We start from the raw sequence: 26,041 nt of genomic DNA on the forward strand, positions 1-26,041 counted from the left end.
AACTATGCTTGTAAATACATCAGGGAAATTAAAGAAACTCACTTTGGAGGTGGCAACCAGCAGGTAACCCTCCATACTGGAGTTATCTATCTCGGTGGAGTCATTTGCATCGCTGTCAGCCTATCTTCAGCATGACGCCACAGCCACATGAGCTCACCTTGACCCAGTACTGAGGAGCATACGAGAGGAGCATCCAAATGCCAGGAACATCCACTTCATCTCAGATGGGCCCACATCTCAATATCGGAATAGAACCAACTTTTATCTAGCCTCAACTGTGCCGTTCGTGCGAGGATTTAAGCATGTAACATGGAATTTCACGGAGGCGTCCCATGGAAAGGGTGCTCCTGGTGGAGTGGAAAACCTGGCTGATATAGTTGTGTCCTATGGTACTAGCATACCAGATGCCAACACTCTCTTTGAACAGCTGAATCTCAATTCATCTGTGAGGCTCTTCAAAATAACAGGAGGACATCAAAACAAGTGGCAATTAGTACGTACCACCGTACCTGAAGGCAGTACCTGGGACGATGAGAATTCATCAGGTGAGTGTTTAACTGAATGTCTGTTAAAAAACAACCTTTATTTTACCTGGGTTCCTAGAGGGAATATTCTGTAAACTGTAAACGAGATGGTTTAAAACTGAAGTAAATTGAGTATTAAAATGTAGTTAATTACTGTTTATGCTATGAATGTATAATGGGTGTTACTAAAAGAGATAAACGTATATACTTACCTGGGTTCCTGGAGGAAATATCCTACAAACTCTAAAAGAGAGATGGTTTAAGATTGAAAGATATTGGATCGTTGGATTCTAGAAGTTTTGTCAGTATGTGTGTAAAGTGTAAAGATGCAAAACAGTGCTTCAATAAAAGTCTTTATTCTCTGTCTTTATACAAGCATTAGATGTTGCATCATATTAAGCCTTGAGCATCATTCTCTACTTGTGACATATTTTTGCTTTCAGTATGTTATACTAATATCAAATAATGGATGATGTGTATGTCTGAGTTTAATGTCTGAGTTGAATTTCACCTAAAATTATTATTTTCTCCTTAAGCTGACATCGGCAAAACCAGGCCTTATCCACAACCGATAAGTTTTTAAATTTTATTTATTTAACCTTTATTTAACCAGGAAGGGCTCATTGAGATTTGAAATTTCTTTTTCAAGAGCGTCCTGGCCAAGATAGGCAGTACCAAGTCATTACAAAATGACAGACAAACAACATGAAAAACTACAAGTAATCTAATAAAAACCATAGAATTCACAAGAGTATAACAAAATCATAAAACAGAAAATTAAAAAGATTGATAGGTCAGGGAATCAGTCTCAAGATCATTCATCAGTGATTTAAAAAATACCAAATCGGGACAAGTTCTTCCAGTTTAAAAACATTTTGTAAGGCGTTCCAAGACGATGGCGCAGAGTACATAAAAGCCCTTTTACCAAATTCAATTCGGACATTTGGAACAGTTAGCGGGATAAAGTCCAGCGAACGAAGAGAGTACCCACCACATTTCTTAACAATAAAAATGCCCAAATAAAAAGGTAGTAAACCCAAAATGGCTTTGGAAATAAAAGTATACCAGTGACTGAGCCTACGAGTGACTAGAGAAGGCCAGCCAACCCTGGTATACAAAGTACAGTGGTGCGTAAGGGTTTTGCAGTTTAAAATAAATTTCAAAGCGCCATGGTAAAGGGTGTCAATTGATCTCAAACACTGAGTGGAAGCATTCATATAAAATATCCCCATAGTCTAGTAAAGGCATAAATGTACTAGCCTCCTTCTGGCTTCAAAAGAAAAACAGGCCTTATTCCTAAAATCAAATCCCAATTTCAGCTTCAATTTTTTTGTAAGTTGTTGAATATGCAATTTAAAAGACAGACCGTCATCAATTAAAATTCCAAGATATTTATATGAGGTTACAACCTCAATCTCATTGCACTGACAGGTGAAAGGTTCAGAGGTCTATTTCTTGATTTAGAAAACACTATTAGTTTAGTTTTGTCAGTATTGAGGATAAGCTTCAATTGACACAAGGTATGTTGAACAGTATAAAAAGCAGTTTGCAAGTTCTGGAATGCTTTTGTAAGAGACGAGGCACAACAGTAAATAACAGTATCATCAGCATAAAAATGAAGTTGTGCATTTTGGACATTTTTGTCTAAATTATTTATATAAATAGTGAATAAGAGAGGACCAAGTACAGAGCCTTGGGGCACACCATTACAAACAGACAATTTAACAGACCTGAGCCCATCAAATTGAGTGCACTGAGTTCTATCAGACAGATAGTTAGGAGGCTATGCAACTGCATGATCCGAAAGACCTACACTCGACAATCTCTGCCTTAGTATAGCATGATCAACTGTATCAAAAGCCTTAGAGAGGTCAATAAAAAGTGAGACACAGTGCTGTTTTTTGTCAAGGGCTTCAGTGATATCATTTAAAACCTTCATGGCTGCTGTAATTGTGCTATGCTTCTTCCTGAAGCCCGATTGGTACATTTATAAAATAGAGTTAGTAAATAAAAACTCTTTTAGCTGTTCACTCACAAGGGCTTCAAAGTAATTTCACCAGGGGTGACAGCTTTAAGATTGGCCAACAATTATTTAAAAGAGTTGGATATCCCTCTTTTATAGGTGGTGGTACAAATGCTGATTTCCAGATCTTTGGAATGTCATTACATTCCAAGGTTAGATTGAACAGATATGTAAGTGGTTCAGCTATGAAATCAGCTGCCAGATTTAAAAAGCAGGGCTCCAAAAGATCAGGACCTGCAGGGTTTCTCTGATCTAAGTATTTCAAGGCTTTCTGTACCACCTGCACTGAGAATGGCGAAAAGCTAAATGTTTGACCAGCTCTCACTGGTTCAACCACACAGGGTTGTACAAAGACAGAGGACACTGAATCAAACAGCTTACCAGATGATACAAAGTGCTCATTGAAACAATTCAGCATTTCAGTTTTGTCATATACAGCAACAAAGTCCTTCAATACACATGACGGTAATTCATTAACATCACTGTTTCCAGACATAGACTTAATAGCCTTCCAAAACTTTCTAGGGTCATTCAGGTTATCAGTGGTAACAGATATAAACTATTCAGACTTGGCCTTCCTGAGAAGAAAATAACACTTATTTCGTAACTGCCTAAAAATAAGCCAATCAGCATCAGAACATGATTTCCTTGCTTTAGCCCAGGCTAGATTACGTTCGTGAATAATACACGACAACTCAGAAGAAAACCATGGATTATCCCACCCTTTAACCCTGAACCTGCGGAATGGGGCATGTCTGTTTACTATTTGGAAAAAACATAATGAAAGAATTTCCAGGCAGTTTCCACATCAGGGATAAACTCAATCTTGCTCCAGTCAAAATAAATCAAATCATGAAAGAAAGCCTGCTCATTAAAACACTTCAAATTTCTCTTACGAATAAAATGTGGGTTTGTCTTAGGAACCTTAATATTTCTAATACCAACAACAGCATAATGGTCACTTAAAGTGTCCTGCTTTTGTGATTATGCCTGTGGATGCTTCAGTTCAAAAGAATTTGACTTCTGAGACAATGTGGAGTCAGAAAAGGAGAATGCTGAGCCAGTTTTGGAAGTGGGAAAGTGGGTCCTCGTATAATATGACGGAGAACTGTTCCCTGGCACAATCACACAGGTATGTACAAATATTTGGTGGTATAGACATGTCATGTTGTTGATGATACATGCTGAGTCCTATTAAATCTTTTTTTGTTTTACTTTCTTTCCAGATTAGAAATTGTCAATATGAGGTTGACACTATGAGTTGTGCTGGAGCGAACACATTTGTAATTCCATCCATCAGATTTGAGGGAGAAAAAGTATGGTACTACTTTGACGACATAAAAGCCATCATCCCAGAGCCACAACCTGCCACATCCTCAGCTCGACACTTCTGTGTGTTGCCTGAGTTCTGGGCAAAGTATACAAACAAACATGTGTAAAAACCTGGAATTGGAAGGGGATAGAGAGGGTAGCAGGGGTGCTAGAACTAGACTGTGATGGTTACCGCCATACAGCGGCCATGTGCACGCTACCTCCAAGATGATCTCATTACCGTGAAGCGGAGGGCCATCTAACCCCCTGGAGTGCGATTAACTGATTTTCTACTAGTGCATTATCCTGCTTGTACCACAGCTACCTTGCCAAAGTAATTAATTCACAATCGTTTTGAAGTTTAGAAACTAATGTGTATGAGACACAACAAATCAACATTGGGGGGAAAAGTAGTACCTGCTCCCAACTCAACTGGACTATTTCCATGAATTAGAAGTGTATGGTGTGCACAGTATGGTAAGGGCATCATTTGTCAGTGCCGTGGTAAAATTGTTTACGTGTTTTTAGAATATGTTCTAATGTTGTCCTGTTTAGTACTGTTCTAATGTTTTTGTATGTGTTCTTTTTATGTGTTCTCTGTTTTTAGCCTATGTATTTTGTGTACTTTTAAGCACTGCAAAATTAAATTGATTGAACTTTAATTCATGATTGTGCCAATATTATCTCATTTATTTTCTACATTAAATGTAATGTTTTTAACCATACCTCAGTCTTAGTATACTTATTATCATTATCAAACCTATATATCATTACCGCAACAGCGGTTCATTTAATGTTAATTTAATGAATGGAAATATAGTAGTTTGCTTTTAAATGCATGTGCAGAATCTCTACGTTATGTTATTTCAGGTTTGCCACATAATTTTGAAAATATGTCAGGTTTCAATGAAATATCAAAAATATTAGGTTGTAGATTGCGGAAGGTGTTGGGGTAATGAGAGAAATCAGTCAAAATAAAATAACAATGTCAATTAAAAAATATATATTATTTCAGCATTTTCAAGTAACTGTGCATGCCTGTTAGTAATCAATTTTTAAAACAATTGAAAATGTATTAGCTTTCCTAATGGTCTTGACGTTTTCAGACAGTTGCGGTAATCAGATTTTTAAGGACTTGTTTTGGAAAATATGTTCAAAAAGGTGTTAAATTGTCAGTAAATGTTTTTAAATGAACGCTCACAAACACTTCAGACCTTGTTATTATCTTTTTAAAGAGTTGTTTGAAATCTTTGAAACCAAGATTTCGTGAGAATCACCCCCATATATTTTTGGGGTAAATATATATCTAAATACATACACATACCCATATACAAATATATATATACATAAACTTTTATTCATATACACATACACATATACATTACATACAGTTAAAGTCAGAAGTTTCCATACACTTAGGTTGGAGTCATTAAAACTAGTTTTCAACCACTCCACAAATTTCTTGTTAACAAACTATAGTTTTGGCATGACACAAGTAATTTTTCCAACAATTGTTTACAGACAGATTATTTCACTTATAACTCACTGTATCACAATTCTAGTGGGTCATAAGTTTACATACACTAAGTTGACTGTGCCATTAAACAATGTCATGGCATTAGAAGCTTCTGGTAGGCTAATTGACATAATTTGAGTCAATTGGAGGTGTACCTGTGGATGTATTTTAAAGCCTACCTTCAAACTCAGTGCCTCTTTGCTTGACATCATGGGAAAAGAAATCAGCCAAGACTTCAGCATTTTCTAGACCTCCACAAGTCTGATTCATCCTTGGGAGCAATTTCCAAACGCCTGAAGGTACAACGTTCCTCTCTACAAACAATAGTACGCAAGTATAAACAACATGGGACCACGCAGCCGTCATACCGCTCAGGAAGGAGACGCGTTCTGTCTCCTAGAGATGAACGCACTTTGGTGCGAAAGTACAAATCAATCCCAGAAAAAACAGCAAAGGAAACAGGTACAAAAGTATCTATATCCACAGTAAAACGAGTCCTATATTAACATAACTTGAAAGGCCACTCAGCAAGGAAGAAGCCACTGCTCCAAAACCGCAATAAAAAAGCCAGACTACGGTTTGCAACTGCACATGGGGACAAAGATTGTACTTTTTGGAGAAATGCCCTCTGGTCTGATGAAACAAAAATAGAACTGTTTGGCCATAATGACCATCTTTATGTTTGGAGGAAAAAGGGGGATGCTTGCAAGCCGAAGAACACCATCCCAACTGTGAAGCACGGGGTGGCAGCATCATGTTGTGGGGGTGCTTTGCTGCAGGAGGGATTGGTGCACTTCACAAAATAGATGGCATCATGAGGGAGGAAAATTATGTGGATATATTGAAGCAACTTCTCAAGACATCAGTCAGGAAGTTAAAGCTTGGTCACAAATGGGTCTTCCAAATGGACAATGACCCCAAGCATACTTCCAAAGTTGTGGCAAAATGGCTTAAGGACAAAAAAGTCAAGGTTTTGGAGTGGCCATCACAAAGCCCTGACCTTGATCCTATAGAAAATGTGTGCGCAGAACTGAAAAAGCGTGTGCGGGCAAGGAGGCCTACAAACCTGACTCAGTTACACCAGCTCTGTCAGGAGGAATGGGCCAAAATTCACCCAACTTATTGTGGGACGCTTGTGGAAGGCTACCCGAAACGTTTGACCCAAGTTAAACAATTTAAAGGCAATGCTACCAAATACTAATTGGGTGTATGTGAACTTCTCTCTACTATTATTCTGACATTTCACATTCTTAAAATAAAGTGGTGATCCTAACTGACCTAAGACAGTGAATTTTTACTAGGATTAAATGTCAGGAATTGTGAAAACTGAGTTTAAATGTGTTTGGCTAAGGTGTATGTAAACTTCCGACTTCAACTGTACATATCCACACTTTTTTTTAAATATACCTTTAATATTCCCCACAAACCCTACCACTCCTTCCCCAATTGGAGTAAACTAATAAACAATAACACTTAGGCTTCTACCTTCAGTTTATACATATTATACATATTTTACAGACACAATCTATTTTACAATATTTGTTTGTTTTTAGTCTTGGCTTTCCTCTATTTCTGACATCCATCCACTTTGATATTCTATTTGTAACTGCTATTTCACAAAAGTTCTGAACCTACATACATTTTAGAGACTCCATATATTTTACATTTGTTAACTTGTTGTTAATCAGTCCCACCCATCCCTCTTAACAACATCCATTTTAGATTTCTATTTGCCATATATTTTTCAACTGTGCTGTGATGCTTCACAAAAGTACTGAACCTTTCTATTCTCATAGTTTCTACAAATTGTAAATTAAAGATAAACATTTTTGCTAAAATAATTATTATATTATTGATCGATTGACTATGACTTTTCAAATCACCCAGTATTGCTATCTGCAGCGTTAGTTCTAGGTAAATGTTGCAATTCTTCAACCATTCCTGGACCTGTGTATCACGGCCGTTGAATGAAGAGGACCAAAGCGCAGCGTGGTGAGCGTACATATTCCTTTTTATTAGGATGACGCCGACAAAAACAATAAAAAAAAACGACCGTGAAGCTTAAGACTATAGTGCCACAAACAAAGACATTTTCCCACACTGAAAGGAGGGAAAAGGGCTACCTAAGTATGGTTCCCAATCAGAGACAACGATAGACAGCTGTTCCTGATTGAGAACCAAGCCCGGCCAAAACATAGAAATACAAAATCATAGAAATCAAAAACATAGAATGCCCACCCCAAATCACACCCTGACCAAACCAAATAGAGATAAAAAGGCTCTCTAAGGTCAGGGCGTGACACTGTGACCAAAAATGAGCTGTAGACAGAACCAAAATAAGGGATCTAATGACTCTGCCTCCTCGCAGCAAAATCTGCAGAGCTGGGAAGATTGAATCCCCCAAATATATAACATTCTTTTGGTTGCAAGAATTTTGTATAATGATTTATATTGAGAAATTCAAAGTTTTGAATCCGGCATCGTTTAGAGTGTCAATTCATAAACCATGTGCCATGGAATGGGTACATCAAAAAATCTCTTCCCAACTATTTTGCAATTTATATGGCACAGCTGTAATTTTTTTGGTCCTTAAATGAAACTGGTATATATTTTTATTTATCACAATTTTCTTTAAACATTTTTGGTCTTTAATGCAGGGCTGACAGACAAGTTCCTTACTTTTTCCACCTTCCACTTGCCTCTTCCATTTTTGAGGTAATGCTGCAATAAGTTGGTTGCAATTTTGGGTAGAGCAGGCATTTCCACATGTCTGTGTTAGCTGCATGTATGACATAACTCCTGCAGTCCTATTTATGATATAATGTACAAAGATTATACCTTTTTTTAAATCTAAAAATATATATTTTTTATCATGTGGAATATATTACCTGAATGTGTTTTTATACCTTTTTCATACATTTGTTGAAGTTGATTGTCAACTAGGTAATTAGGTTTGCGAAGGGTTTGTGATGCATTCTGGGTAATGAGTATTGCTACAAGAGGCATGTCATTGCGTTGTTTGTAGTACAAGACAGATAGGGAGGAAAAAGATGACGGAAGTGGATGCTGAGTTCGAATCAAGCAGCATGTCGAGAAAAGTTGGTGAAGATTAATGTTCTGAGTGGACAACAGTAGTAGCGAAAACTGGAACAAAAAGGAAATTGTCTAAAATTGGAGTGGAGGATACGTGCACAGTATGAATGATAATCAATTGCTTCTTGTTGGGTTGCGTTTGTTGAGGAGGATGCATATGTGGGAAACCTGTTTCAGGTGTGAAATGGTAAAGTATGCGCTGGGAAAAGTGGAGTCTGTCAGTGACCAGGAGTGGTCTTATTTTGATTAATTGTATTTCTGAAGAACAGAGGAAGATTGCAGTGAGCCTCAAAAGAATCGGAACAACAGAAGATTTGTGTTTTGAACTTCAGAGTAGAGAACCTGTCAAAGGAGTCATCTCAGGGGTGACGACAGATGATCGGGTTGAATACTAGAAGAAAATTCCTGAAGGGGTTGGTGCCCGGTGTCTGACCCGCTGGGTGAATTGTTTTTTGATAAAGAGCAAATACCCATGCATGTGAAGCCTGGTTATGTAAGATACGCTGTAAGAGCTTTTGTCCCCGAACCATTGCTGTGTAAGAATTGTGAAGGATTTGGCCATGTTTCAAGTGTGTGCAAACGGACAGAGTATATTGAAGAATGGTGTGTAGAAAGATGACGGTGTTGCAATTGTGGTGGGAATTATGATCGGGAGTTCCTGGAGTGCCCTGTAAGGGTGAAGGAGATCAAGGTGGCAAAAGTTAGAGCGGTCAATCAAATCTCCTATGCGATTAAAAGAACTGAGAAAACAAGTGATGCTAGTGAAGATATGTTAGTGGACACACCACAGCCTGTAGTAAATGGTTTCTGGCAGGTAAAAGATACCCTGTGTGTTACAAAGTTTGATTTTGTGTCATTCATTGCCACAGTTATGCTATATGGCACAAGTCTCAAAGAAGTCTAAGAAACTGGACATTATTGTGGCTGCGGCAGAAAAGTTTTGCGGTTTACATCTGAAGACTTCCACGGGGTACTGGCACCAGAAGATCCGCCCTCCCAGGTTCCCCTTGAGCCTGTGTAGGGATCAAATCTGCAAGATTGAAGCCTGGGTTTTCTTTTGTTTGAGCTATTTTTGATTCCGATTAGTTTATTAGGCCTACCTTTTGTTCATTGTCCTGTTTATTTTTGGGGGAAATATTTGTACAGTTTTCTTCACGTTTGCTAATAAAAGTGAACTCTGGGCAAGTCTAGATTTGTTGTTGCCTCCTCACTGTTAAAATCCTACTGCATTGCAAAACAGACAAAAACAGTCAGGAAGGGACTACCAAAAAATTGTATCAATGGCAAAATGTTTCGCTACAGTGTTTTCTAATGAATGAATACCAGCATGTTAACTGAGACAGAGAGGAAAGTGTAGTTGTATTGTTTTTACTCTAAACTGTCCACCACTGTTTGCCTCAAGGCTCCTCGCTGCAACAATCTCCAGGACGCCGCCTCAGCAGGGCACAACACGAGAGGACATGCACACATACAGTACCAGTCAAAACTTTGTACCAGTCAAAAAGGGTTTTTCTTTATTTTTACTATTTTCTACATTGTAGAATACAAGTTTTGATGTCTTCACTATGTCTTCACTATGATATAGCACATATGGAATCATGTAGTAACCCAAAAAGTGTTAAACAAATCAAAATATATTTTATATTCTTCAAAGTAGCCACCCTTTCCCTTGATGACAGCTTTGCACACTCTTGGCATTCTCTCAACCAGCTTCACCTGGAATGCTTTTCCAACCGTCTTGAAGAAGTTCCCACATATTGTATGCTGAGCACAATTTGGCTGCTTTTCCTTCACTCTGTTGGGTTGAGGTTGGGTGATTGTGGAAGCCAGGTCATCTGATGCAGCACTGCATCACTCTCCTTCTTGGTCAAATAGCCTTTACACAGCCTGGAGGTGTGTTGGTTCATTGTCCTGTTGAAAAACAGCACTAAGTGCAAACCAGTTGGGATGGCGTATAGCTGCAGAATGCTGTGGTAGCCTTGCCTTGTATTCTAAATAAATCACAGACAGTGTCACCAGCAAAGCACCCCCACACCATCATACCTCCTCCTCCTTGCTTCACGGTGGGAACCACACTTGGAGATCATCCACTCACCTACTTTGTGTCTCACAAACACACGGCGGTTAGAACCAAAAATCTCTCATTTGGACTCATCAGAACAAAGGACAGATTTCCACCGATCTAATGTTCATTGCTCATGTTTCTTTGCCCAAGCAAGTCTCTTCTTCTTATTGGTGTCCTTTAGTAGTGGTTTCTTTGCAGCAATTCAGCCATGAAGGCCTGATTCACACAGTCTCCTCTGAACAGTTGATGTTGAGATGTCTGTTACTTGAACTCTGTGAAGCATTTATTTGGGCTGCAATTTCTGAGGCTGGTAACTGTAATGAACTTATCCTCTGCAGCAGAGGTATCTCTGGGTCTTCCTTTCCTGTGACGGTCCTCATGAGAGCCAGTTTCATCATAGCACTTGATGGTTTTTGCGACTGCACTTGAAGAAACTTTCAAAGTTCTTGAAATTTTACAGATTGAATGACCTTCATGTATTTAAGTAATGATGGACTGTCATTTCCCTTTGCTTATTTGAGCTGTTCTTGCCATAATATGGACTTGGTATTTGACCTCTACCTTGTCACAACACAACTGATTGGCTCAAACTCATTAAGAAGCAAAGAAATCGAATACCTCATGAAGCCGGTAGAGAGAATGTCAAGAGTGTGCAAAGCTGTCATCAAGGCAAAGGGTGGCCACTTTGAAGAATCTAAAATCTAAAATATATTTTGATTTGTTTAACACTTTTTTGGGTTACTACATGGTTCCATGTGTTATTTCATAGTTTTGATGTCTTTACTACTATTCTACAATGTAGAATATAGTTAAAATAAAGAAAAACCCTTGAAAGTAGGTCTGTCCAAACTTTTGACTGGTAATGTAGATAAATTATGAGCCAAAATTGCAACATTTATCATTAGGCCCGGGATGATACCAGTATCACAATACTCATTCGTATCGTGGCAAGGAAACTAAACACGAAGCGGATTTAACTTCTTTAAGAAAACAGCCCTGTTGTTGTAAACAAACATTATGTTGTCATCCAGAGTTACATTTATTTGCCAAGCTATAGCTCCCAATATTTTACATGCAGCAGGTTTTTAAAGGACCAAATAGTTTGGCCTGCTTTGTGTTAAAATTTTTGCCATGGAAAAAATATTGCAATACCGGTATTGTCCCGGCCCTATTTATCATACATACACGCACGCACGCACGCACGCACACACACACACACACACACATTGCACATCCACAACACACAATGTTGTGTACAACCAATAAGAACCCCTATTCTCTAGCATCCATGTTGATTTAAAAAAAATCTCTTTCCGTCAGTTAGTCAGGCAGAGATTAAATGGCTGTCTGCTCTGAAAACTTAGTGGTGGAGCCTCTTCCACATCTGTGGTCTCTGCCTCATTAACAGAGATGGCTAGATGGCACACAGTTCTCACCCCGAAACCCATTTTTGGAGCTGCAGACTATTGCCATCCCCACCTAATGGTGATGGTTAAATGATTTTGTCCTTGGGAAGGGCACCATATCTCCTATCTTTTTTGACTGTTTCTCCCTCGCTCTTTCTCAGTCTTCAACAGTCATCTCCTTACTTTTCTCTGCAATTGCTTTGACCTGCATGGAAGACACAAGAAGCCCAAATAATGTGATAACCTTCACAACACCTCAGCTCGCACGGGCTTGATAGAACCATCATTATAATAAGACAGGTTCAAAATCGGTTATACAGGTACCAGAGTGGGTTTTCTTGAAAAAAGGAAAAGACTGAATGTGATATGTATGTAATAATGTAAACAGGGGTGAAATGGTGAAATTGCAATGTTCTGTGTTGTTTCACTCCGGTGGACATTTTGACTCTCCTGATAAAGAGCGCCACTCCAATTTTCAAGCTGCTCCCGTCCTTTTGTTTCCTCAGTTTAATTCTGTCCCCTTTTCAGCTTTGGGGTGGTTAGCTCACTGTTTCATCCTATAGGCTACTTTTTATGAAAGATCAATGAAATAGGCAGAAATGATGTAGAAAACATGGATAAAGTGCAAGATTTCTTTGCAATAGAGGGAAATAAAAAAATCAAATCCACTCATAACAGAGACTAACATCCATGATGTCACAGAGTAACAAACTACAGATTCAGCCTGATTGGCAGACAGAACAGTTTTATCTCTAAGCTGATTGGGCCATTCGATCCAGTTCCAGTCGCTGCATCATTTACCTCTGTTTGTATTTCTCCTTCTGCTTCTCTTTTGATGTTAGTCAGAAGAGTCCATGCCCTCTTCACCCCGAGAAGACCCATTAACATGGAACATGGACACGAGTGCCACGGAAAAGAAAAGAGGAAGGAGAAAAAACATGGTGGGGAGCAGGGGAATAAGATGCTGAATATAGCCCACAGGCAAACCAGACAGTCATATTAGTCTAATTGACATGTGTGAGGAGAGATAAGAGGCCTACAAGATGGACCCCACAAGTGTTTGTTCTTTTACTTAATTGAGTCACATAGGTAGTTAATCATAAAGAATAGCTCTTACAGAAACCATATGAATTGTGGGTAGCTAAGCTCTTTGAGCTTTGAGGGCTTTCAGCATGACGTACATCAGAGAGGGTATGTAAGATGATCAAGGAGGTTATATCAACCGCTGGGATTTACAATGATTGGTATGTTGATTAATACAGGAAATAGTTTATTTCTCCTCTCTAGAAAATAGATATAATATGTTCTCTGGCTGAAGCGTGGGGGCAGAATATTGGGTTTGGAGAGATGGACCTGGTATGTACAGTGGCAAGAAAAAGTATGTGAACCCTTTGAAATTACCTGGACTTCTGCATAAATTGGTCATCAAATTTGATCTGATTTTCATCTGTCACAACAATAGACAAACACAGTCTGCTTAAACTACCTGTGTTTCTCCAAAGCATTTGTAGCTGAACTTTTACATACCGCACTGGCACAACAGAGTCACACTTATGAAAATCGATGTTTGACAGGGCGGCCAATCTTCTATGCGTGAACGAACAACATTCGTAGCACTTTGCTGTTCTATAGTCTGGGTCAGCAATTGAAATAACATACTAATGCAACTATGAATACTTTGGAAAAACCCACCCCTGAATGAACAATGGCAAAGCAATTTAGTGAAATTATTCTCCATTCCAAATTGCACCTTATTCCCTTCATTCTTTTGACCAGGGCTAATAAGGGTCTGGTCAAAAGTAATGCACTCTATAGGGAATAGGGTTTAATTTGGGACCTATTCAGTAAAATTCTATCAGTCTGTATTTAGGGACTGTCGCTCCCTGGGGACTGACTGACTGGGTGCCAATTAGCCCTGTTGTGTCCTGCTTATTCTCGCGTTGCCATACCTCCAAAATCCCATCCTGCTAGAGGCTTGTAATGGCCAGTGAGGTCTAACACAGCATGAGTGCTTCCTCTGTCAGACGAGTAAACATGCTTATATCTGGGTAAAGTCAGGTCATTGGAATGGGGAGTAAGGTTGCCTACATCACAGTCAGTATTCTGAACTATTTGATGCTAACCTCTCAGGTCTCACTATGTTTATTTTGTAGCTTTACATTACCACTGTTCTGAAGCTTTTTCCCTCTCATTGCAGGTCTGCTTTGTGAATCTGGACCAGCAGAAGGTGGATCGTCACGACAACAGCTGCGTCAAGGTGTGCTGGGTCCCCTCTTCCCTTGTCATCTCTCTTTTCCCCCCTACCCATGCTTTCCTCTCATATCCTCTCTTCCCTCTCCTCCCTCCCCCTCTCATCTCCTTTACTCCCTCCTCCCCTTTCCTCCCCCTATCCATTAACCCCTCTGCTCCTTCTCTCATCCTCTCTCCTCGCCTCTCCTTTCCTCTCCTCCCGTTCCCCCAGAGTCTTTCTTAACTATCATAAACACTGGCTCTGTTGCCATGGATTCAGGATAATTAGCCTGGGTGTGAGGGGTTGATTTGTTTAGGTAATTAGCAGGTTTGTTCTGGTGATGACTGCCTGTGTGACTGTCATTGTGAATGTGGGCGACGTCTCTCTCTCCTCTAGAAACTGGCCTCAATCTCTCCAGACCTGCCCAAGCTGGTCGACTCTCTGAGCGTGCAACAGCCCAAGGTGAACGAGATCCTGCTGCTCGGCGGTTTGGAGACTCCGGACCCGTCTCACCCTCATCAGTACCCCACCCAAACACAGGTGAGTTTACGCACGCATGTACGCACGCACGCGCACACACACACACACACACACACACACACACACACACACACACACACACACACACACACACACACACACACACACACACACACACACACACACACACACACACACTTCATCTTCAATGTCATTTTATATTAATGGTTTGTTGAGATCCCTCCATCCCAAATCCATCCACTGTCTGACTGTCTCATCAGCTCTGAGTATTACACGAGCAGACAAGGTAGAATGCATCAACCATTGAACTCTTTACCGGGAGACCCATGTGGCGGCGCACAATTGGCCCAGCGTCGTCCGGGTTAGGGGAGGGTTTGGCCGGCAGGGATGTTCCTGTCCCATCGCGCACTAGCGACTCCTGTGGCGGGCCGGGCGCAATGCTCGCTGACACGGTTGCCAGGTGTACGGTGTTTCCTCCAACACATTGGTGCGGCTGGCTTCCGGGTTAAGCGGAGGTTGTGTCAAGAAGCAGTGCGGCTTGGTTGGGTTGTGTTTTGGTGGACACACGGCTCTCGACCTTCGCCTCTCCCGAGTCCGTACAGGAGTTGCAGCGATGGGACAGGATTGTAACTACCAATTGGATATAACGAAATAGGGGAGAAAAAGGGGTAATATAAATATTAAATTAATTAAAAAATACAAAAATGTGTGTGTGTGTGTGTGTGTGTGTGTGTGTGTGTGTGTGTGTGTGTGTGTGTGTGTGTGTGTGTGTGTGTGTGTGTGTGTGTGTGTGTGTGTGTGTGTGTGTGTATTTGTACCTGCGTGTGTGTATTGTCTCCAGGGCCAGAGGGGTACAGATGTGTGCCTGGTCCAGTGTGCTGGGGGCCGGCGGCCCGCCAGCATCATCTATGAGATCAACAAGTTCCTAATCGGGCTGCAGTGGGGTCAGGAGAGGCAGGGGTCCCAGGGGATGATGATGGCAGGGCAGAGGCTGGATGATGACACCAACCGCTCTTTCTCATCCATAGAGGAGGACTTCCTCACTGCCTCAGAACACCTGGGGGATGACAGCGAGGATGACGGCTTACGAAAAGGTGATTTATTCTGATCCTTTTGAATACCCTTGTACTGTATTTGAGTTCAATGTATTTTACTGACATATGTGGTGAATATTAAAGTAGAGTATTGTAGTCCTATGTGGCTAAGTTTGAATAGCATGAGGATAGCAAATATGAAAATGTCGATCTCAGTTACTGTTGTAGTTCACTTTTGACAAAGGTATCTGCTAAATGGGTTAAATCATATATTATTTACAAATATACTAATGTGAAGCACTCCTTTTGGGAGGAAAAATCTGACATTATTGTAAGGTATTACATTATTCAGTAGCCTACTCTCAAAACAGGCCAATGCATAGGTGCTGTAACCACCTTTGCCGATAACAACTTCAATAAAAATCAAAGTTGTTATTGATGTAGTGTTATTATAGCGTCTTCAGTATGTACAGTGCATTCGGAAAGTATTCAGATCCCCTTGACTTTTTCAACAAAAAAAATATCGTTACAGCCTTATTATAAAATTGATTAAAAAAATTATAATTCTCACCAATCACACACAATACCCCATAATGACAAAGTATCGTAACAAAATATGGAAAAAGTCAAGGGGTCTGAATTCTTTCCGAATCACCAATAGTCTACATGTTCCTTGAATACTATACTTACCACTGAAGATGTCCCTCGTCTCGTTTCAAAAGGGAACGACAGGCATTCAGCTGTTGTTCTCTTGTTCTCTTGTGCCTGTCAGTCTTCATCTGTAAAAACACTTCTCTGTGGCTGGCTGGCTGGGTAGCTCCTTAGAGCTTGTGCCTCGCATGGTGTGCCGTGCAGCTGAGGGCACATAGAGTAGAGTAGATCAATGCCTGTCATGATTGAGATTAATATACAGTATATGGCCCTGAGTTTGGCGGTGCTTTTCTGCACAGTGACAAGTCTCCCCTTATCTATAATATGAATCTCCTGTAAGCAGAGATGGGCAGTATTTCTGTTACATGTATTTGGAATACTTATTTGAATTACTTATGAGTATTTTGTCATTTGAATTACACTAGGCTGAATTACACTCCAATATATTTTGTATTTTCAAAATACTGTCATTTATAACGGTTCACATTTTGTGGCCCCCCTTTCACCCTCCATTGCTATCAGAAGTCTGAGAGCACTATAGTGTGATAAAAGCATCTGCTAAATGAACTAAATATAAATGTATATGTAAAAATGACCAATTGCAAAGCATGTTGAGTATTATTCTAATGAGCTCCGCCCCAAAACAATAAACAGCCTGCTTTGCAGTTCATTTTGGTTTGTTCATTTTCACATATGCATTTACATTGTGGTCATTTAGCAGACACGCTTATCCAGAGTGACTTGCTCAACTAAGGTAGTTAAACAACAAGATATCACAGTCATTGCAAGTAAAAATGTTTTTGTAACCGATACTGAGAATTTTGTTGTACTTCGGGTCGGCTACTTGCAAATGTATTTTTGTATTTTAATTAAATACATTACAAAGCAGTATTTTGTTGTTTATTTTGATACATTGATCTTTATTGCATTTCGTATCTGTATTGTACCCATCCCTGCCTGTATGACTTTAGAACCAACACTGTATGAAGGTTCTCATTTGAGTCAATGTACCAGTAATATTCATTATCAGATCAAGCCTCGGATAGGAGGTTGCTCTTTTTTACTTTGCATGGGGGTAAGTTAGCCTGTTACCAGATCTGTTTGTGTTGTATTGTAGCCTGTGTAGCCAACTCTTATGGTCATTGGTAAGACAGCACAAACATAACTGGGACCAGCTAGGGTTTGGTTGGTAGCTATAGTCATGTTTGAGTGGGTAAATGCTGCTCAGTGAAAGTCTGGTGTTATTGCTAGCTTGGTTAAACCAGAGCTGGATTGTCATCGCTTTTGCTCGGGCACATTGGGAATTTGATGGAAGTACTTTCTAACAGGTCTGGACATGCCTCTCTCTCTCTTTCTCCCCTCAGAGCCAGAGTGCAGTGATGTGGCAGAGGACTTGTCAGATGTAGCACACAGCGACAGACCAGTGTGTCGGAGGGGACACCTGGGCCAGCACCAGTGGCAGGACAGCGAGGACTCCGAGGTGACCATCTGCGCCCCCCCAGCCACCAAGAAACGAGGAGGAAGGGCACCGGCGAGAGCTAGCAGTCATCACACCAAGGAGTCGGCTGGCCACTACGCCACCAACCTGGCCGAGTCGGTACTGCAGGACGCCTTCATCCGCCTGTCTCAGGACGAACCTTCCTTCGCTCCTGAGGCCGCTGTGAGCATGTCCACCGGCAGCCACCACCCCCCCACCGGCCTCGCCTGGACAGGAGCAGAGGAGCCCTGTCGGGCACGCGCCTGCTCTTTCGAGCTCCCCAAGATCGTCATAGTGCAAAGCCCGGATAGCTGTGAGGGCCTGCCAGAGTGGCTGGGTACTCAAGCCTCTCACGTGGCTCTGGAGCATGGTGTTGGTGGTGATGGTGGTACTGCCAGGCAGGTACCGGCGAAACACGGACCAGAGACCCATGACTTCCTCCCTACCACCACTACCACTGGACGCCACCCCACCAAACCCCTGCAGCGAGCCCTGGCATGCGCTGCCAGTGTCATCGGCACCATCTCCAGCCCACAGGTAGCAGAGCAGCTGGCAATGGAGCCAACAGAGGATGACATGGAGAGAGAGGGACAGAGTGACCCTGAGGGCACTGACTACTCCTTCTCCTCAGCCATGTGCGGGATGGCCCAGGTGGCGGGGGCGGTGGCTGTGGTGGAGCTAGCTGAAGAGGCCGGGGAGGTGGTCTGCGAGTCAGAAGACGACTCCACCACCGAGGTCTACTCGGCCGCCTCCGTGGGGCTCCTATCTGCAGCGCAGGCCTCCACAGCTATCACCCTCCACTGCAGCGTGGCTGAGGGGACCAGCATCGAGGCCTTCCGCACCAGCATTGCTGAAGTTCTTCACAAGGAGGCAGCAGGGGTGCTGGCTCAGCCCCAGGACTACAAGAGTGTGGCCCATCTACTGGAGTCCACCCACAACAGGATTGTAGACGGTATCACTTCTCCCAAAAAGTCATGTCTGGACACGATGGACGAGACGGAGGTGGACAATTTCATCAGCGAAGTGGCCGACGGCCTCTTCAAACACGCGTTCGAGAAAGCGAAAAAGAAAAAAGAACTGGAAGGCCCGGGCAAAGACGTCACTGATATCCAGGGCTTTCTGCAGGAGAGCGTGAGCAATGTGCTCTTTGACATCCTTTGTCTCACTTCAAAGCGGATCGGTGACATTTCCAAATGTGATATAGGATCGTTTGACAGACAAGAGGGTGATGTCGGCTTCAGGGACTACGAGGCGGCCGCCACCACCAAGGAACCATTAAGCCAATTACAGTGCTTCGTTGGCTCCAGCCAGCCCGATAATTGTGAAGCCCAATGGGCAGATAAGACACCCGTCTACTCAGGGATGAGGGAGGAGAAATATGGACTGGAGGAGAGGGAGAGTGAACCTTATGAGTCTCACAGCTCGCCACATATCACAGAGCAGCAGCAGCGCAGACAAGCTCCGACTAAAGTCCCGTCCTCTATTAAGGACTGCTATGACCTCCAGGGCCAGCAGGCCAGAGGAAACATCAGAGAACCTTTTCCAGAGAGCTTAGCCCACCAGGTCTCTTCATCACTGGGCACAGAGAAAAGATGGATAGCCAGTACAGACAGCAGACAGTCTTCACTGACCCCTCAGTCCCCTTTTAGCTCCTCCTCCACAGGGGCCATGGTCTGCCTAAAGATGGACTCAGAGTCCAGAACGACCCCCGTCAACTACTTTGCTGATGATCTGGCCACCACTGTGGTCTCCATGGCCACTGAGCTGGCCGCCATCTGCCTGGAGAACTCCAGCGGGAAGCAGCCGTGGTTCTGTGCCCTGAAGGGTGCAGCCGGCTACTACCCCGAGGGGAGCTACCTGCTGCCCTCCTGTTGCACGGCCCTCCGCAGAAAAGAGGGCCAGAATGGTGGTGTGGCATCCAAAAAGCACCGGCCACCGCGCCTCAGTGAGATCAAGAGGAAGACTGAGGAGCAGCCCGAGTTGATGGAGTGCCTGGTAAACCGCGTGGTGGACGAAACGGTCAACCTGGATGACATGCCCCAGACTCTTGATCCCTTCGCGCTCTTTGCCTCCGAGGTCACCGCCCGCATCATGAACTGCCCCGAGCTCAATGTGGTTGACACTTCCAAGCCCGGCCAGCAGACCCGCAGCCGGCTGCAGTGTGAGCGGTGGAGCCGAGGCAAGGCCGCCAGCTACGAAAGCATCCCAGAGGAGGACGCAGGCCCCCCGGGTACCCCCAACACCCTAGGCCCCGGCAGCCGGCTGGGCCAGAACCTGAGCAGGGGAGGCTCCATCTCCAAGCAGTCCAGCTGCGAGAGCATCACTGACGAGTTCTCCCGCTTCATGGTGAACCAAATGGAGATGGAGGGCCGGGGCTTTGACCTGCTCCTGGACTACTACGCCGGGCAGAACGCCAGCAGCATCCTGGCAGCAGCCGTGCAGCAGGCGGCCACCAAGAAGAACGGCCACCTCAATGTGAGGACCACCTCCTGTCTGTCGAAGCAGTCCAGTACGGAGAGCATCACTGAGGAGTTCTACAGGTTCATGCTCAAAGACATGGACAAGGAGAGCAAAGACTACAGTATGGGCAGAACTAAAGAGTGGAGCAACAGCCTATTGCCTCCATCTCCCAGAACCCTCTTCTGTATCCGTCAGTCCTCCGTGCCGGACAGACGTTTCTCAGACTCCAGGCTGACCGTCAACTCACCCATCAAGGCCAACTCCTTTGACGGCTTTGTCCGCAATGTCCACGGGGACACGCTCAACATCTACCCCACCAACTCAGTACAGGTGTCTGCCACGGGCCTGTGCAAGTCTGACTCCTGTCTGTACCAGAGGGGACAGACGGACCAGATCACTGACATGCTGATCCACGAGACCTGGTCCAGCTCCATTGAGTCCCTGATGCGGAAGAACAAGATCATTGCGGACCCAGAGGACAGCATTGACCTGGTGGATGCAGAGTCCCAGACCCAAGTGCTGCAATATGCCAACCGCCTGGCCGCAGACATCGTGGAAACCGGGAAGTCTGTCCTGCAGGAAGGGGATTGGGCCGGAGGAGGTGGCATGGTGGGGCGACAGCAACACATGCCCGTGGGGGAGAGGAGGAGGGGCTTCAAACAGTCCCGCCCTGGCTGCACTCGGAGCAGAGCCAGTCAGGAGCAACCAGGAGGGGGCGGAGACAGCACATGTACAGCAGCGGGGCCCCCAATAAGGGGACCCAGGGAGGTCCCTGTACCGGTGATCCACATCGAGACAGATCAAAGGGACGATCCAGAGTCTGGGGACCTGGTGGAGAGGGCCGGGCGCCACCCCTGGGACCCAACGCCCCCTGAGGGGACAGCCCAGTGGCGTGCTGAGAGGGCCTCGGTGAGGAGCAGCAGGTAAGTCCTCTCTCAGTTCACGTTTCCCCTGTGAGTCAATCCCACCCCCAAACACACAAATAGGCTCTCACAGCTCTTCACAGAAAAGGGGCATCATCAGTGGAGATGAGAGCATCACAAGGCTATCAAAGGCTGCAGGCTCTCAAACTGCTTTTGATGAGAGAGAGAGAGAGCGAGCAAAGAGTTAAAGAAAGATGAGAGCAGACAGACAGACAGACAGACAGACAGACAGACAGACAGGACAAAGAGTTGAAGAAAGATGAGAGAAAGACAGACAGACAGACAGACAGACAGACAGACAGACAGGCAGGCAGGCAGGCAGACAGACAGACAGACAGACAGACAGACAGACAGACAGAGAGAGAGAGAGAGAGGGGAAAAGAGTTTAAAAAATGTGAGAGAAGACAGACAGACGGAGAGACAGACAGAGAGAGGGGACAAGAGTTAAAGAAAGATGAGAGAAAACAGACAGACAGACAGACAGACAGACAGACAGACAGACAGACAGACAGGCAGGCAGGCAGGCAGGCAGACAGACAGACAGACAGACAGACAGACAGACAGACAGACAGACAGACAGACAGACAGACAGACAGACAGACAGACAGACAGACAGACAGACAGACAGACAGACAGACAGACAGACAGACAGAGAGAGAGAGAGAGAGGGGAAAAGAGTTTAAAAAATGTGAGAGAAGACAGACAGACGGAGAGACAGACAGAGAGAGGGGACAAGAGTTAAAGAAAGATGAGAGAAAACAGACAGACAGACAGACAGACAGACAGACAGAGGGGACAAGAGTTAAAGAAAGATGAGAGAAGACAGACAGACAGACAGACAGACAGACAGACAGACAGACAGACAGACAGACAGAGAGTGAGCGAGAGGACAAATAGTTAAAGAAAGATGAGAGAAGACAGACAAAGTGAGAGAGAGCTCATGATGGAACAATGTTCACTTGCACGGTATTATTTTTTCACAGTCCTCCTTGGGAATCATTTTCCGAAACACCTTGAATTGTGACTTAATGTAGATGTAAATAGTAAATAGAAAACCATCCATGCGTTGTTAAACTCTTTATAGTGTTGGCTATCAGAGACCCAGCCACATAATGGCTTCTACTGCATCCACAGAGAGAAAGTAGTCAATTGTGAAAGTCTCTTGTATTATACGGACTCACAGCCGGGTTATGAGTCATGTTGCTGTGTTGGAGGCTACAGCTTTTACCTCGAGCTAACCTTAATCTTCAAGGTGGCATAGACATGCCTCTAGTCACGATAACCGGCAGATTCTCATTAACATTCATACAAACACACATACACACACACATATATATATATATATATACTCCCCCATATGTATTTGGACAGTGAAGCAAACATGTTTGGTCCCGTATTCCTTGCAGGCAATGACTACATCAAGCGTGTGACTTGTTGGATGTATTTGCAGTTTGTTTTGGATTAGGGCAATTCCAACAGAATGATGCTCAGATTCAAATGTTTGTCAAACAAAAAGCAATGGTTTGTGCCGTCATTCTGTTACCAAACTTTGCATCTGCACTGTTCTTCAAGTAAATGTTTTTTGTAAAAATGTCTGTGGAAATTGTTAAATTGTCCTTGTGCATAGAGTTGTATGGTTTGTTTAACTTTTCAATTATTGTTTTTTGTTTGGCATACATTTAAAGTGAAAAATCTCAGCATCATTCTGTTACCCTGGAATTATCCGTGTCGTGACTTGACTAGCATTAATGTGATGACTGTTATTCATTGAATAATTCCCTACTATGTTTAATTGTTATTAGATTAAATTAATCATGTAACAATGAACTAATTAGGAATTTGGGGCACCAAAAGTTGTTTAACGAGTTAACGTCTCCTGAATTAACTCAAGAATATAAAGATATCATAACAGTCACTAATTAATCATTTCCTCATATCAGTCATATTCTGAATGTCACAGACTTCGTGAATCTGCACAAACCCGAGTCTTACTAATCATTCCGTACCACACAAACTATATGATAACATGGGTGTTAGCGGAATTTCATAATTCCTTTATGTGCTCATTAATTAAAATCACTCTGTCTGTTTCTAAGAATTTGTAAGATCCTTATTTACATAAAATAGACAGGGAACAGTCTTATTAAAAATAGATAATAGTATTTATTATCGGAGCACGCTCCCATTTAACCATAAACAACAGTTTATATACAAAATATAACGTCATTGGTTACAGAATAAATCTCCTCCTCTTGACCAAGATAAAACAGGTTCGAAAGTTCATTCCAACTCACCAGCGCACACACATGACACACAATATCATTTATTCTCCTGAAGGCTCACTATAATTTATTACCACTTTAGCAGACAACTCAAGATAATGGAAGACCTAAAAAGTTACTCACTGCCGTATCTAAACATCTCAGGGCTAAGTTGGGTCAGTTCAACCATAGTTTAACGACCCTTTTTGCTTACTTTATAACCCTCAGCACAAATCTCTCTAACTAAATTGAATGGTGTTTATTATGTTTTAATTCCTCCTTGTACATACTACATAATCCCTTCCTTATGAATCAACATTATTAATCAGATATAATAATAATACAGGGTGGAGTTTAAATTAGTTATAGTTTTATCTAAATCTAGAAATGATTTAGTCATTATTCATAAAATTCCTAACAATGGGACACACACACACACACACACACACACACACACAGGGTATAGGTTATTGATTATAAACTTAATACGATGAAAACAAGTCCCTAGCGGACTAACAAAATATGACACTTGTTACACAAGATGGAGAGTTAAAGAGAGCGAGAAAGCGAGAGAGAAAGAGAAGCAACACTTGGATACATTTGGGAACTACATTCACAATAACCACAATACCTTGCCCCGAACTGCCACTCTTTTGGGTAAGAAGTAATGTATGTATATTTACGTGTTGAAGATCTTCGTCGGGTATCTTTGTTGGGCCCAGGCCTTTGTGGAAAGGGTTCCGCTTTTGAGGAGGGTCGATTGGGCCTTCTCCTTTGGAGGGCCTTCTCCTTTGTTCTCAGGTGTATGTCTCTGATTGTCCACAAGAGGTCACGGTGTCCTTCTTCTTAGTTGTCTTAGTTACTCGCACTAGTTCGTCAAGAGTGGTCTCCTGAGGACAGCTAATCAGCCTTGTCGGTGATCCCAGAGTGGTGATGAAAGCATTGTAGGCAATTATGATTTGAAGAGAATAACCGGATGGTCCTGCTTACATTCACCTTCTTAGATACAGTACTTGGATTGTTAGAGGTTCCTTAGCATTGAATTGTTAGAGGTTCCTTTGTCTTCTGTAACGCAAAACGCACTGTAACCCAAAACACAGCCAAATCAAACTGTAAATGCGTCCAACGAGTCAAGTTACAAGCTTGATTTAGTCATTGCTTGCAATGGATATGGAACCAAATACTAAACTTTGACTATTTTAAAGTGGAACTGACAGCGTTTTAACTAATTTGCAGATATGAAACAGACTATCATAATATCAATAAAAAAATATCAAATTCCCAGTTTATGCTTCAAAACCAACTTCATAAGAGTTTCAAAAGTAATAGGTTCTATTTGACTCAAAATTCCATGACGGACAGTAAGCCATTGTTGTCAGAATATATGGATGCAGTTCAATGCAGGATTAATATAATTCAACAATACATTTCTTGGTAGTCACAAAAAATTAGGTTGTAAATCACAGCTGGCCTGGTACATTGTTTGCTTTCTCCACCAATTTGGGATGCACTGTTTAAGTTTCCATGTCAATATAATCAAACTAGCAAGGGCAATGATCACAAGCCAGGAATAATGTGACTGACAGGCTAATGGACATGTGTCAAACATAAGGCCCGTGGGCCCAAACATAAGGCCCGTGTAACGATAATCCTCCTCCTCTTCAACCGAAAAGGAGGAGTATTGAGGGAACCAAGGCGCAGCGGATTGTGAAGACATAATGATTTATTAAAGACAAGACGAAAACACGAACTTCACTATAAACTAACAAAATAACAAAACGAAAGTAGACAGTCCTGAACGACGAACTTACATACAACGTGAAGAACGAAATGAACAGACTACATGAAATGAACAAACCGTATACAGTCCCGTATGGTGCAAACATTGACACGGACACAGGAGACAACCACCCACAAACAAACACTGTGAACCGCCTACCTAAATATGACTCTCAATTAGAGGAACGCCAAACACCTGCCTCCAATTGAGAGCCATACCAGGCAACCCTAAACCAACATAGAAACAGACAACATAGAATGCCCACCCAAACTCACGTCCTGACCAACTAACACACAAAACTAAACAGAAAACAGGTCAGGAACGTGACAGTACCCCCCCCACAAGGTGCGAACTCCGGACGCACCAGCACAAAGTCTAGGGGAGGGTCTGGGTGGGCATCTAACCACGGTGGTGGCTCAGGCTCCGGGCGCGGTTCCCACCCCACCATAATCCATCCTAACTTCCTCCAACATAGAATGTCCACCCTCTTTCTTCCCCCACACAATTCTCTTAATAATATATTAAATAAGGATAACGCCAGGACAGAGAGATAAATCAAGATAGAGGGATAGATAAGACTATAGAGATAGATGAAGATAGAGAGGGAGATTAGGATAGAGGGGCAACTCCGGACTGAAAGGCAGCTCCGGACAGAGAGACAGCTCTGGACTGATGGGCAGTTCTGGGTATCCAGCCTTTTCAGGCTGAAGGGCAGCTCATGGCTGACTGACGACTCTCGATGCTCATGGCTGGCTGACGGCTCTCGACGCTCATGGCAGGCTGACG

The 26,041-nt window shown here is 42.8% G+C and overlaps 1 protein-coding gene across 7 annotated transcripts in view; it reads left to right on the top strand.

Moving 5' to 3' along the window:
* The window catches only part of LOC129822075 (A-kinase anchor protein SPHKAP-like), a 440,116-nt gene that overhangs the window by 401,825 nt on the left and 12,250 nt on the right, over positions 1–26,041 (top strand). For 5 of the 7 annotated variants that reach the window (XM_055879961.1, XM_055879964.1, XM_055879967.1 and 2 more), the window contains 5 exons: positions 12,781–12,879; positions 14,136–14,195; positions 14,565–14,708; positions 15,511–15,763; positions 17,719–21,214. In XM_055879961.1, coding sequence (XP_055735936.1) covers positions 12,781–12,879; positions 14,136–14,195; positions 14,565–14,708; positions 15,511–15,763; positions 17,719–21,214 — 4,052 coding nt within the window. The remainder of the gene's footprint in view (positions 1–12,780; positions 12,880–14,135; positions 14,196–14,564; positions 14,709–15,510; positions 15,764–17,718; positions 21,215–26,041) is intronic. The other 2 variants (XM_055879965.1, XM_055879966.1) reach the window with 1 other exon arrangement.

Source organism: Salvelinus fontinalis, chromosome 24, assembly GCF_029448725.1.
Source record: "Salvelinus fontinalis isolate EN_2023a chromosome 24, ASM2944872v1, whole genome shotgun sequence".
In the NCBI taxonomy this organism is placed as follows: Eukaryota; Metazoa; Chordata; class Actinopteri; order Salmoniformes; family Salmonidae; genus Salvelinus; species Salvelinus fontinalis.